The 12803-nt window shown below is 40.4% G+C and overlaps 1 protein-coding gene across 2 annotated transcripts in view; it reads left to right on the forward strand.

Moving 5' to 3' along the window:
* LOC113029560 (NLR family CARD domain-containing protein 3-like) overlaps window positions 1–12803 on the forward strand; it is a 38297-nt gene that overhangs the window by 23716 nt on the left and 1778 nt on the right. The window contains exons 8-10 of one of the 2 annotated variants that reach the window (XM_026180471.2): window positions 3697–3864; window positions 11111–11287; window positions 12538–12711. In XM_026180471.2, the coding sequence (XP_026036256.1) occupies window positions 3697–3864; window positions 11111–11287; window positions 12538–12711 (519 nt within the window). Of the gene's footprint in view, window positions 1–3671; window positions 3865–11110; window positions 11288–12537; window positions 12712–12803 lie in introns of those variants that run through there. The other variant, XM_080306875.1, reaches the window with a different exon arrangement.

Consider the following 12803-nt stretch of genomic DNA (forward strand, 5'->3'; position numbering starts at 1 on the left):
TACCTTATCCAACTCATCACAAGCTGTTGATCAGTTGACAGCTCAGCGCCTCTCTTCACCAAAGTATCCAGAACATATGGCAGCAGATCTGATGATATGATAACAAAATTGATAACTAACCTGTGGCCTAGGGTATCCATGTGCACTGGACCGTGGTCCAGTGCTTAACCTCTTAAGCCCCAAGCCCACCTGATCTCCTGCCTTTTGCCCACGTATCAGGGGGCGTTGGGGCTTAAGAGGTTAACGCAGGTTTCTGATTGGCTTTCAAGCAACTACCTCGTTCTAAACACGAACAAGACTGAGACCATGATCATAGCTCCTCCTGAGCTACATTCTAAAATTAATCAGGTTCTTGCCTCTTTCAGTTCTTCTGTCAAGTCAAATATTCAGAATCTTGGAGTAATATTTGACTCTTCTCTGGGCCTTGACTTTCATGTAATATCTTTGTCTTGTTCCTGTTTCTTTCACTTAAGAAACATCTCTAAACTGTGACATATGGTCTCTTTAGATGAACTGGAAAAATCTCATCCATGCATTTGTGTCATCACGTTTACTGTAATTCCCTGTTTACCAGCTTGGATAAATCACATTTCTCTCTCCTCCAGGCAATACAAAATGCAGCAGCCAGTCTACCAACTCGTTCTAGGAAGCGTGCTAACATTACTCCCATCTTATATTCTTTACATTGGCTTCCAATAGTGTTTAGAATTTGTTTTAAAATTCTTGTTTTATCATACAGAGCATTACATGGCCAGGCCCCAGATTATTTATCCAAGCTTCATATAAAATACACTGCTGCTCATCGTCTCCGCTCATAGACTCAGAGTCTGTTGGTTGTTCCCCGTACACGACTGAAGACGAAAGGGGACAGAGCCTTTCAGTCTGTTGCACCAAGGCTGTGGAACAGTCTACCACCACAATTACATATGGTTGACTGTGGATTCTTTTAAAAATCAGTTAAAAACTTTACTGTTCAAACAAGCATTTTGTTGATCTACGTATTTTATATTCTTCACATTATTTAACTTACATTTAACCTTTTACATTGTGTATAAGATCGATTGATTGTACTGTTTATTTTAAACTTTCTGCACAGCGCTTTGTGACTGCTTGTCTGTGAGAAGGGCTTAATAAATAAACTTAACTTACTTTCTTATGGACACCATTATGTTCAAACATGGTGTTTGTCATGGACAAACTGTGGTTTGCGCAGAAGTCCAGTAACAGAACACTGCTTGGGTTCAGATCTGTCAGGCCGTTCCTCCCAGTCACACCCCTCCAGGTCTCACTGTCATTGCCTACATGAGCATTGAAGTGTCCCAGAAAGGCAACAGAGTCCCAAGGTTAAGTAGCCTTAAGCACCCCACCCAGGGACTCCAAGAAGGTTGGGCACTCTGAACTGTGGTTTGACACATAAGCGCAGACAGCATTCAGGACCCATTCCCTGACCCTAAGGTGCAGGGAAAAAAAAACTCTCATCCACTGGAAAAAACCAAAGGGGAAACTAGAATAGCCACCCCCAGCCCGATGCCTCTCACCAAGATCTACTCCAGACTGAGTCTAGCCAGGTGTCTGGTTTTGGAGCCCAAGCTGTGCATTGAGGTGAGCACAACTATATCTAGTTGGTACCTCTCAACCTCACGCAGTAGCTCAGGCTCCCTCCCCAGCAGAGAAGTGACATTCCATGTCTCAGTCACTAGTCTCACCAGGACCAATGGGAGACCCTATCAGGAGGGCAAAGCCCTTGACAACACAGACAACTTACCCACTGGGATCCCTGGGACACACAAATCCATGCACCACAATGAGGTAGCGATTCACAAAAGGGTGTATATATACAGTGGGATGCAAAAGTTTGGACAACCTTGTTAATAGTCATTATTTCCGTGTATAAATCGTTGGTTGTTACAATAAAAAATGTCAGTTAAATATATCATATAGGAGACACACAGTGATATTTGAGAAGTGAAATGAAGTTTATTGGATTTACAGAAAGTGTGTAATAATTGTTTAAACAAAATCAGGCAGGTGCATAAATTTGGGCACTGTTGTCATTTTATTGATTTCAAAACTTTTAGAACTAATTATCGGAACTCAAATTGGCTCGGTAAGCTCAGTGACCCCTGACCTACATACACAGGTGAATCCATTAATGAGAAAGAGTATTTAAGGTGGTCAATTGTAAGTTTCCCTCCTCTTTTAATATTCTCTGAAGAGTAGCAACATGAGGGTCTCAAAACAACTGTCAAATGACCTGAAGACAGAGATTGTTCACCATCATGGTTTAGGGGAAGGATACAGAAAGCTGTCTCAGAGATTTAAACTGTCTGTATCCACAGTTAGGAACATACTGAGAAAATGGAAGACCACAGACTCAGTTCAAGTTACGGCTCAAAGTGGCAGACCAAGAAAAATCTTGGATAGACAGAAGCGACGAATGGTGAGACCAGTCAGAGTCAACCCACAGACCAGCACCAAAGACCTACAACATCATGTTACAGCAGATGGAGTCACTGTGCATCGTTCAACCATTCGGCGCACTTTACACAAGGAGATGCTGTATGTGAGAGTGATGCAAAGGAAGCCTTTTCTCCACCCACAGCACAAACAGAGCCGCTTGAGGTATGCTAAAGCAAATTTGGACAAGCCAGCTTCATTCTGGAATAAGGTGCTGTGGACTGATGTAATTAAATTGAGTTATTTGGGCATAACAAGGGGCGTTATGCATGGAGGAAAAAGAACACAGCATTCCAAGAAAAACACCCGCTACCTACAGAAAAATATGGTGGTGGTTCCATCATGCTGTGGGGCTGTGTGGCCAGTGCAGGGACTGGGAATCTTGTAAAAGTTGAGGGACACATGGATTCCACTCAGCATCAGCAGTTTCTGGAGGCCAATGCATCTTTCAACAAGACAATGACCCGAAACACTGCTCTAAATCCACTAAGGCATTCATGCAGAGGAACAGGTACAACGTTCTGGAATGGCCATCTCAGTCCCCAGACCTGAATATTATTGAAAATCTGTGGTGTGAGTTAAAGAGAGCTGTCCATGCTCGGAAGCCATCAAACCTGAATGAACTAGAGATATTTTGTAAAGAGGAATGGTCCAAAATACCTTCAACCACAATCCAGACTCTCATTGGAACCCACAGGAAGCGTTTAGAGGCTGTAATTTCTGTAAAGGTGGATCTACTAAATATTGATTTCATTTCTTTTTTTGTGGTGCCCAAATTTATGCACCTGCCTGATTTTGTTTAAACAATTTTTGCACGTTTTCTGTAAATCCAATAAACTTCATTTCACTTCTCAAATATCACTGTGTGTGTCTCCTATATGATATATTTAACTGACATTTTTTATTGTAACAACCAGTGATTTATACAGGAAAATAATGACCATTACAAGGTTGCCCAAACTTTTGCATGTTTAAATCCATGCATAGTTGAAATTTCAACGCCTTTATTTTTATATACACATACTTACATATATATCTCATAGGAACATCATCTTAATATTTCCATATTTAGTGAAACAGAAGTATACAGTCATTAATTTGTTTCACTCATTGTTCTGTTTATATTTTGGTATTTGTTATACTTCATTTAGAATTTTAATTTTCAGCTTCTGTGTTCAACTTCTACATTCTGGATCTTTTTCATCTCTAAACAGATAATACTTCCTATGCTTTATTCAGATTGAGGAGCTGCAGTTTGTCAGAGATCAGCTGCCTGTTTGCAGCTCTGAAGTCTAACCCTTCCCATCTTAAACATCTGGACCTGAGAGGGAACAAGCTGCAGGATTCGGGAATGAAACAGTTGTGTGGTTTTCTGGAGAGTCGGCAATGTAGACTGGAGACTCTGAGGTCAGAAACTGTGTTTTTGTTGTGCTGGCACTAAACTGACAGAAGACTGATATGATACTAAACCATAGTATTTTGACCGTTTCAGTCCAAAAGCTAAACATTTAAAACCCTAATATAAGAGAAGTCTTCGAAGTGATAATTTACTCTGACTTACCTTCTTTTTTTGTCAGGAAGAATTCAGACCAGGGCATTTTTTTTATTGGTTAATCTCTGAAGTATTTCTGATAGTATTATGGCCATTGTAGGTAAAGCCAATAAAAAGAAAAAGAGAAAACCATTATAGGGACAGGAGGTATATTATAAAGTGGTACATTATTTACAAAAACAGGCAGAAAACAAGATCAGGGAAAACGAAAGATGTGTGGTCAGGAATGAAAAAGATCACAGAACAAGAACTATTAAACCGTGGGAAACCTAAATAGAGCCAATGTGTTTAACACCTTAAGTCTAGGACCCATCCAAACTCACCTCAGCTCAGGTACAGATATATGAAGGAAATACAAAAATACAATTAAGTACAATCAATGAAAAAAGTAAGATAATACACTATATACAATGGTAGCATACACAGTATGTGATGGATATAGTTGGAAATATGGAAGACAAACTATATAGCTTGGAAGGTCATGGAAGGTCCATTTTTACAGCACATCTTCAATCTTAGTTTGAGCCAGGAGAAGATACCATTACTCTGGAAAACATCCTGTTTTGTCTCAATATTGATGAACTCTGCCCCATCTGCCCTCTATTGCACACTTGTTACCTTAACATCTTACGTCATTACTTTTTTTTTTTTTTTTAAAACTCGGCTTGGCCAGTCTTAGGCTCCAGAGGGCTACCTCTCTTGACCGATGGCAGTTTACTTTCTCAACTTTTAAGTTGAGGAGTTACCAAATTGTGTTTTGTTGAAAATCATGTACTATGATTATGTATTTCATCTGGATACTGCAACTGAGCAGAAAAAAAATATGGTGTCTTTAAAAGTATTGCTTTCTTAAAAAATACGAGTAAGCCATAGTATAATTTAGCTTATTTGAAAGCAAAGAAAGTTATAGATATTTCTATAGTTTGAACACCTTAACACTAATCTGGCTGCCTTGTTCTTGACTAACTGAAGTCTGATCAGATCTGTCTTATTAGCTGCTGACCAAATGATTGAACAGTACTCTAGATGAGATAATACTAGTGCATTAATGACACCTTTCATAATTGAAAAAGTAATATAAAAGGAGCATTTCCTAGCCATAGCTATGCACTGTCCCATTTTCTTAATAACACAGTCAATGTGCTGAGACCATGAAAGGTGGTGGTTTATAGTAACACCAAGTAATTTAATCTGGGTCACCTGTTCTAGTACCATTGGGGTGATTGTGGCTCAAGAGTTGGGGGTTCGCCTTGTAATTGGAAGGTTGCCGGTTCGAGCCCCGGCTTGGGCAGTCTCAGTCGTTGTGTCCTTGGGCAAGACACTTCACCTGTTGCCTACTGGTGGTGGTCAGAGGGCCCGGTGGCGCCAGTGTCCGGCAGCCTGGCCTCTGTCAGTGCGCCCCAGGGTGGCTGTGGCTACAATGTGGCTTGCCATCACCAGTGTGTGAATGTGTGTGTGTGAATGGGTGGATGACTGGATATGTAAAGCGCTTTGGGGTCCTTAGGGACTAGTAAAGCGCTATATAAATACAGGCCATTTACCATTCCAGCTATGGAAAGATTTAGTTGTGGGTTAGTTGTGACTAAGCGTACTCTACTTCCTATTAACATAGATTTTAGATGTTTAAAATCATGTTAATTTTACTTAGCCAGTAAAACACGTTCAGCAAATCTTGTTGCAATACGTTGGTCAATTCAGAGTTGCCACTGGCTGAATAAAACATGGTGGAATCATCAGCATACATTACAAGATGAGATTTATCCAAGACATACGGCAGATCATTTGTGAAAACTGAATAGAGAAGTGGACGCCAAGCCAAGCCAAGAAGAAAAAGACATGGTGAGATATTTTTGGAGGCCCAAGCCTGAGTTGAACACCATTTCTAACCTTGGAGAAATGGTAAATATGGTGGAGGGCTTCATATACCTGGGTGTTCACCTTATTAATAGACTGGACTGGAAGTGTGTCATTGACTCATTGAGGAAAGACTATTGTACTCTCTACTTCTGGAGGAAGCGTAATTTTAAAAAAAATTATAAAAAACATTTACAAATAATTTTTAATGTAGTGCAATCTGTTGCTAGTGAAATTTCCTTTGCAGCTATCTGTTGAGATAACAGCTTCAGAGTCATACCACCAGAAAGGTGGTATGACGTGCAATATACTGCTAACAATATTCAGCCCATCCAAATAATTGAATTCAGGTGTTCCAATCACCTCCAGTTCCCCAGGTGTACAAAATCAAACACCTAGACATGAAGACTGCTTTTGTAAACATTTGTTACAGAATGGGTTGCTTATAACAAAGTGAAAGTGCTAAAAATTGATTCTGTTTATCTGGACATAGGATTTTCAGTGGAAGAAGCATTTCGTCACTCATCCAAGTGACTTCTTCAGTCTCAGCTGACTGCAGGTTTCCAACCTTACAGGGGGTGCAGAATTATTAGGCAAGTTGTATTTTTGAGGAATAATTTTATTATTGAACAACAACCATGTTCTCAATGAACCCAAAAAACTCATTAATATCAAAGCTGAATGTTTTTGGAAGTAGTTTTTAGTTTGTTTTTAGTTTTAGCTATTTTAGGGGGATATCTGTGTGTGCAGGTGACTATTACTGTGCATAATTATTAGGCAACTTAACAAAAAACAAATATATACCCATTTCAATTATTTATTTTTACCAGTGTAACCAATATAACATCTCCACATTCACAAATATACATTTCTGACATTCAAAAACAAAACAAAAACAAATCAGCGACCAATATAGCCACCTTTCTTTGCAAGGACACTCAAAAGCCTGCCATCCATGGATTCTGTCAGTGTTTTGATCTGTTCACCATCAACATTGCGTGCAGCAGCAACCACAGCCTCCCAGACACTGTTCAGAGAGGTGTACTGTTTTCCCTCCTTGTAAATCTCACATTTGATGATGGACCACAGGTTCTCAATGGGGTTCAGATCAGGTGAACAAGGTGGCCATGTCATTAGTTTTTCTTCTTTTATACCCTTTCTTGCCAGCCACGCTGTGGAGTACTTGGACACGTGTGATGGAGCATTGTCCTGCATGAAAATAATGTTTTTCTTGAAGGATGCAGACTTCTTCCTGTACCACTGCTTGAAGAAGGTGTCTTCCAGAAACTGGCAGTAGGACTGGGAGTTGAGCTTGACTCCATCCTCAACCCGAAAAGGCCCCACAAGCTCATCTTTGATGATACCAGCCCAAACCAGTACTCCACCTCCACCTTGCTGGCGTCTGAGTCGGACTGGAGCTCTCTGCCCTTTACCAATCCAGCCACGGGCCCATCCATCTGGCCCATCAAGACTCACTCTCATTTCATCAGTCCATAAAACCTTAGAAAAACCAGTCTTGAGATATTTCTTGGCCCAGTCTTGACGTTTCAGCTTGTGTGTCTTGTTCAGTGGTGGTCGTCTTTCAGCCTTTCTTACCTTGGCCATGTCTCTGAGTATTGCACACCTTGTGCTTTTGGGCACTCCAGTGATGTTGCAGCTCTGAAATATGGCCAAACTGGTGGCAAGTGGCATCTTGGCAGCTGCACGCTTGACTTTTCTCAGTTCATGGGCAGTTATTTTGTGCCTTGGTTTTTCCACAAACTTCTTGCGACCCTGTTGACTATTTTGAATGAAACGCTTGATTGTTCGATGATCACGCTTCAGAAGCGTTGCAATTTTGAGACTGCTGCATCCCTCTGCAAGATAACTCACTATTCTTGACTTTTCTGAGCCTCTCAAGTCCTTCATTTTGCCAAAGGAAAGGATGTTGCCTAATAATTATGCACACCTGATATAGGGTGTTGATGTCATTAGACCACACCCCTTCTCATTACAGAGATGCACATCACCTAATATGCTTAATTGGTAGTAGGCTTTCGAGCCTATACAGCTTGGAGTAAGACAACATGCATGAAGAGGATGTGGACAAAATTGTCACGGTTTGCGGGGCAAGCCGTGTGGAGTTGAAATAGGACCCAAAATGCGGCAGCTCTGGTGCAGATGAGTGTTTATTTGACAACCGAAAATACAAACAGCAACGGTGTGGGTACCATGAAACAGGAAAACCTAAACTGGGTAGAACTAATAACACAAACCAGAAACGAGGATGCAGGGAGGTCCGGGGAAATACATACGGGAAGACGCAGGGAGACCGAGGGGAAACAACACAGACGAACCAGCAACTACCATGACAGAAGACACAACTTAAATACACTCAGAGAACACAGGGAGATTACACACAGGTGGGGAACACAGGTGACACTGATAAACATAACGAGACAGGGCAGGAGTGAACACAACATGACGCATACTGACGAGAGACTGTCAAAGTAAAACAGGAAGTACACAGAGGTTCAGACAGGAGGAGAGAGAGCACGGGGAGAACACAGACATAACAGGCTGGGGGAAACATGGACTAAACACAAAGAGAGACGAGAGCTCATAAATACACAGAGGGGCACAAAGGGGGTAAGAGTCACAAAGGGAACACCACAACAGGACACCTCAGAAAACATGGCCTAAATAAGGAGTGAAAATACAAGGAACCAAGAATACTGGGCCAACATGGCCCAGGACCATGACAAAAATACTCATTTGCCTAATAAGATAAGATAAGATAAGATAACCTTTATTAGTCCCACACGTGGGAAATTTGTTTTTTCTGTTTTTTTTTTTTTTTTTTTTTTTTTTTTTAATAATTCTGCACTCCCTGTATAAACAGTACATTTGCATAATGACAAACTAGAACCACTGAATGAACAATGAGCTGTGAGGTCAGTTTCATGATGATTAGCATTTAAATTGTCATGTCCATGGATCACTAGCCATGAGTACCATTCACAGACAGTTGAGAATTGCTGAAGTTACAGCATTGTAAGATGGTGAAATGGTCACTAAAAAGGCTATGCCCAGATGAACAGAATCAATTCTTTGGGATTTCCTTATGTAGATGATTGAGCATGCATCAAGACAAAGTGGAAGTGATTGAACATGGCAGCAAATGAAGTCAGAGTGGGGTTAGTGGTTTTTCAGGAGTTGAGATTGTTCCCCTTGTTTCAGTGAAAGGAACTCTTAATGCTTCAGCATAACAAGACATTGAATTCAATTCAATTCAATTCAATTCAATTTTATTTATATAGCACCAAATAACAACAAAAGTCGCCTCAAGGCACTTCATAAATACAGAGAAAAACCCAACAATCATATGACCCCCTATGAGCAAGCACATTGGCGACAGTGCGAAGGAAAAACTCCCTTTTAACAGGAAGAAACATCCGGCAGAACCAAGCTCGGGGAGGGGTGGCCATCTGCTGCGACCAGTTGGGGAGAGAGAAGGAAGACAGGATAAAGACATGCTGTGGAAGAGAGACAGAGGTTAATAACAGATATGATTCAATGCAGAGAGGTCTGTTAACACATAGTGAGTGAGAAAGGTGACTGGAAAGGAAAAACTCAATGCATCATGGGAATCCCCCGGCAGCCTACATCTATTGCAGCATAACTAAGGGAGGATTCAGGGTCACCTGGTCCAGCCCTAACTATATGCTTTAGCAAAAAGGAAAGTTTGAAGCCTAATCTTAAAAGTAGAGATAGTGTCCGTCTCCTGAATCCAAACTGGAAGCTGGTTCCACAGAAGAGGGGCCTGAAAACTGAAGGTTCTGCCTCCCATTCTACTTTTAAATACTCTAGGAACAACAAGTAGGCCTGCAGAGCGAGAGTGAAGTGCTCTAATAGGGTGATATGGTACTACAAGGTCATTAAGATAAGATGGGGCCTGATTATTTAAGGCCTTGTATGTGAGGAGCATGAATTTGAATTCAATTCTGGATTTAACAGGAAGCCAATGAAGGGAAGCCAAAACAGGAGAAATGTGCTCTCTCTTTCTAGTCCCTGTCAGGACTCTTGTTGAAGCATTTTGGATTAGCTGAAGGCTTTTCAGTGAGTTTTTTGGACATCCTGATAATAATGAATTACAGTCGTCCAGCCTGGAAGTAATAAATGCATGAACTAGTTTTTCAGTGTCACTCTGAGACAGGATATTTCTAATTTTAGAGATGTTGCACAAATGGAAGAAAGCAGTCTTACATATTTGTTTAATATGTGCATTGAAGGACATATCCTGGTCAAAAATGACTCCAAGGTACCTAACAGTGTTACTGGAGGCCAAGGTAATGCCATCCAGAGTAAGAATCTGGTTAGATACCATATTTCTAAGATTTTCAGGGCCGAGTACAATAACCTCAGTTTTATCTGAATTAAGAAGCAATGACAATGTTATGCTCCCAAATTTTTGGGAAAAGTTTGGTGATGGCCCTTTCTGCTCCAACATGACTGCTCACCAGTGCAGAAACGAAGACACATAAAGATATGGATAAGTGAGTTTGGTGTGGAACAATTTGACTGGCCTGTACAGAGTGCTGACCGCCTGAGTTCTTGAAACAGCTTTATTACTACAGTCACAGGCAACTAAAATACAAAGAACTGAAGTAAACATACACTGAGAAATATTAGCAATGAAACTACACTGGACACTAACAGGACACACAGCTGGCGAAATAAGGGAGATCACGACAATGCACAGCTAGAGATACAGACAATATAAACAGGAGAGGAAACAGGGGAAGCAAAAATGATCATGATGCATGCAGGACAAGTGGCTATCAGAATAAAACAGAAAACAGATGATATACACAAGGAAAGGGGAAACAGACACTGATTTTGACTAAACATGGAACCAGAGAGAGACAACAAGGCCAGAAAAAGTATAATTAAACTCAGTACTACAAAACAATAAAACAGAAACTTAACACAAGACACTGACAAAATAAGGCTGAAAGTACAGATTGCAGAGACACAACCTCGACACACAAAAAGAAAGTGAAAAACAGAGACAAAACTGACAATACAAGAAGGGACATGGGGGAAGCATAATAACAGAAACCTAAACCTAGATAACAAACTAACCTGGGGATACACAGAGGGATTACAAAGAATGAAAATGAAATGAATGGAAATGCTTTTGGATGTCCTATATTAGTCCTATATTAAATGTCTTTGTCATTCTGCAATATAATTTCCTTAATTCAGATTGATGGGCTGCTGTTTGTCAGAGATTAGCTGTACTCCTTTGGGCTCAGCTCTGAAGTCCAACCCCTCCTATCTGAGAGAACTGGACCTGAGTCACAACAACGACCTGCAGGATTCAGGAGTGAAGCAGCTCTGTGGTTTTCTGGAGAGTCGGCACTGTAGACTGGAGATTCTGAGGTCAGACAAGTCATTTTTTAAACTTATGATATAAAGACTGTGGTGACACAAAGCTCATGTTATAATAATTCTCTTAGATTATATATTAGAGGTGCAAGGTCGGATGACAGAATGCAAAAATAGCTAAAGAAATAATGGTTTCTGGCTGCTTGAAAGATGTGCAAAAACCAAACATCAGTGTATATAAAAAAAAAATCTAAATATGAGGAATCACAGAAAAACAGCAAAGGTCAAACCTAAACAGTGCATGGAAGATACAGAGGCCATAACAAAACAACAAAAGGAAAGAAATGAAAAACAATAGAAAAAAAACAAACAAAAGACTGTATGTACACAAAGAAGGCTGAATAAACAAAATGAAATAGATAGGGAATGTGGCATGGAGAAACACCTCTTGACAGCGCCAAATCACAACTACTGTCACCTCAAGGCGCTTTATATTGTAAGCTAGACCCTACAATAATAGATACAGAGAAAAACCTAATAATCATATGACGTCCTGTGAGCAAGCACTTTGGCAACAGTCGGAAGGAAAAACTCCCTTTTAACAGGAAGAAACCTCCGGCAGAATCAGGCTCAGGGACGGGAGGGGCCATCTGCTGTGACCGGTTGGGGAGAGAGAAGGAAGACAGGTTAAAGACATGCTGTGAAAGAGAGACAGAGATTAATAACAGATATGATTCAGTGCAGAGAGGTCTATTAACACATAGTGATTGAAGAAGAGACACCCAGTGAATCATGGGAATCCCCCAGCAGCCTACACCTATTGCAGAGAGGTGACATTGATTTCACTAGAACCAGTTTTGGATTAGATTAAAAACCCCAGGGACTTCACCCCTGACCATTGCCTACTTCATTCTGCAGAGGATCCCCATAGCTCCTCTTGTGATTGGTGGGTCCAAAAGAGGGTGGATCCATGTTGCTCTTTCAGATTGAGCCCAGGGAGGTCCCATGGGCCAAAGCTGGGCCAATTAAAAAAAAATAAAAAAAATAAAAGATATTCATTTAAGTTATTTAAGGTAAAAAACATGTATCTCATAGGAAAATAGCAATAGCCTCAAAAGACATAGAGATACACCTTTCAACACTTTTCAAAGCATTTCTTAAAGAATTTTGGCATGTGCTGTTTGGATTTTTCTTTTTCTGAATTTATATATATTCTCTAAACTTTCTTGTGTGCGGAAGAGATATGAAACACTGAGTAATTTAATTTAGAAACTTTGTCTAATGAATTTATGTTCTTTCTTCAGACTGGATAGCTGCAGTTTGTCCGAAATCAGTTGTGCAGCTCTGGCCTCAGCTCTGAAATCCAACCCCTCACATCTAAAAGAGCTAGACTTAACTGACAATAAACTGAAAGATGCAGACATGAGGCAGCTGTGTGATCTGGTGGAGAAACCAAATTGTGGACTGAAGACTCTGAGGTCAGTGGATGGTTTAAGTGTGCCCATGTTGCTTTACATTTATTACTAAATGTATGTATTTTCTTTTAATATTTTCTGTAAACCTATAGCCT

The sequence above is a fragment of the Astatotilapia calliptera genome, chromosome 9 (genome assembly GCF_964374335.1).
Source record: "Astatotilapia calliptera chromosome 9, fAstCal68.1, whole genome shotgun sequence".
Classification (NCBI taxonomy): Eukaryota; Metazoa; Chordata; class Actinopteri; order Cichliformes; family Cichlidae; genus Astatotilapia; species Astatotilapia calliptera.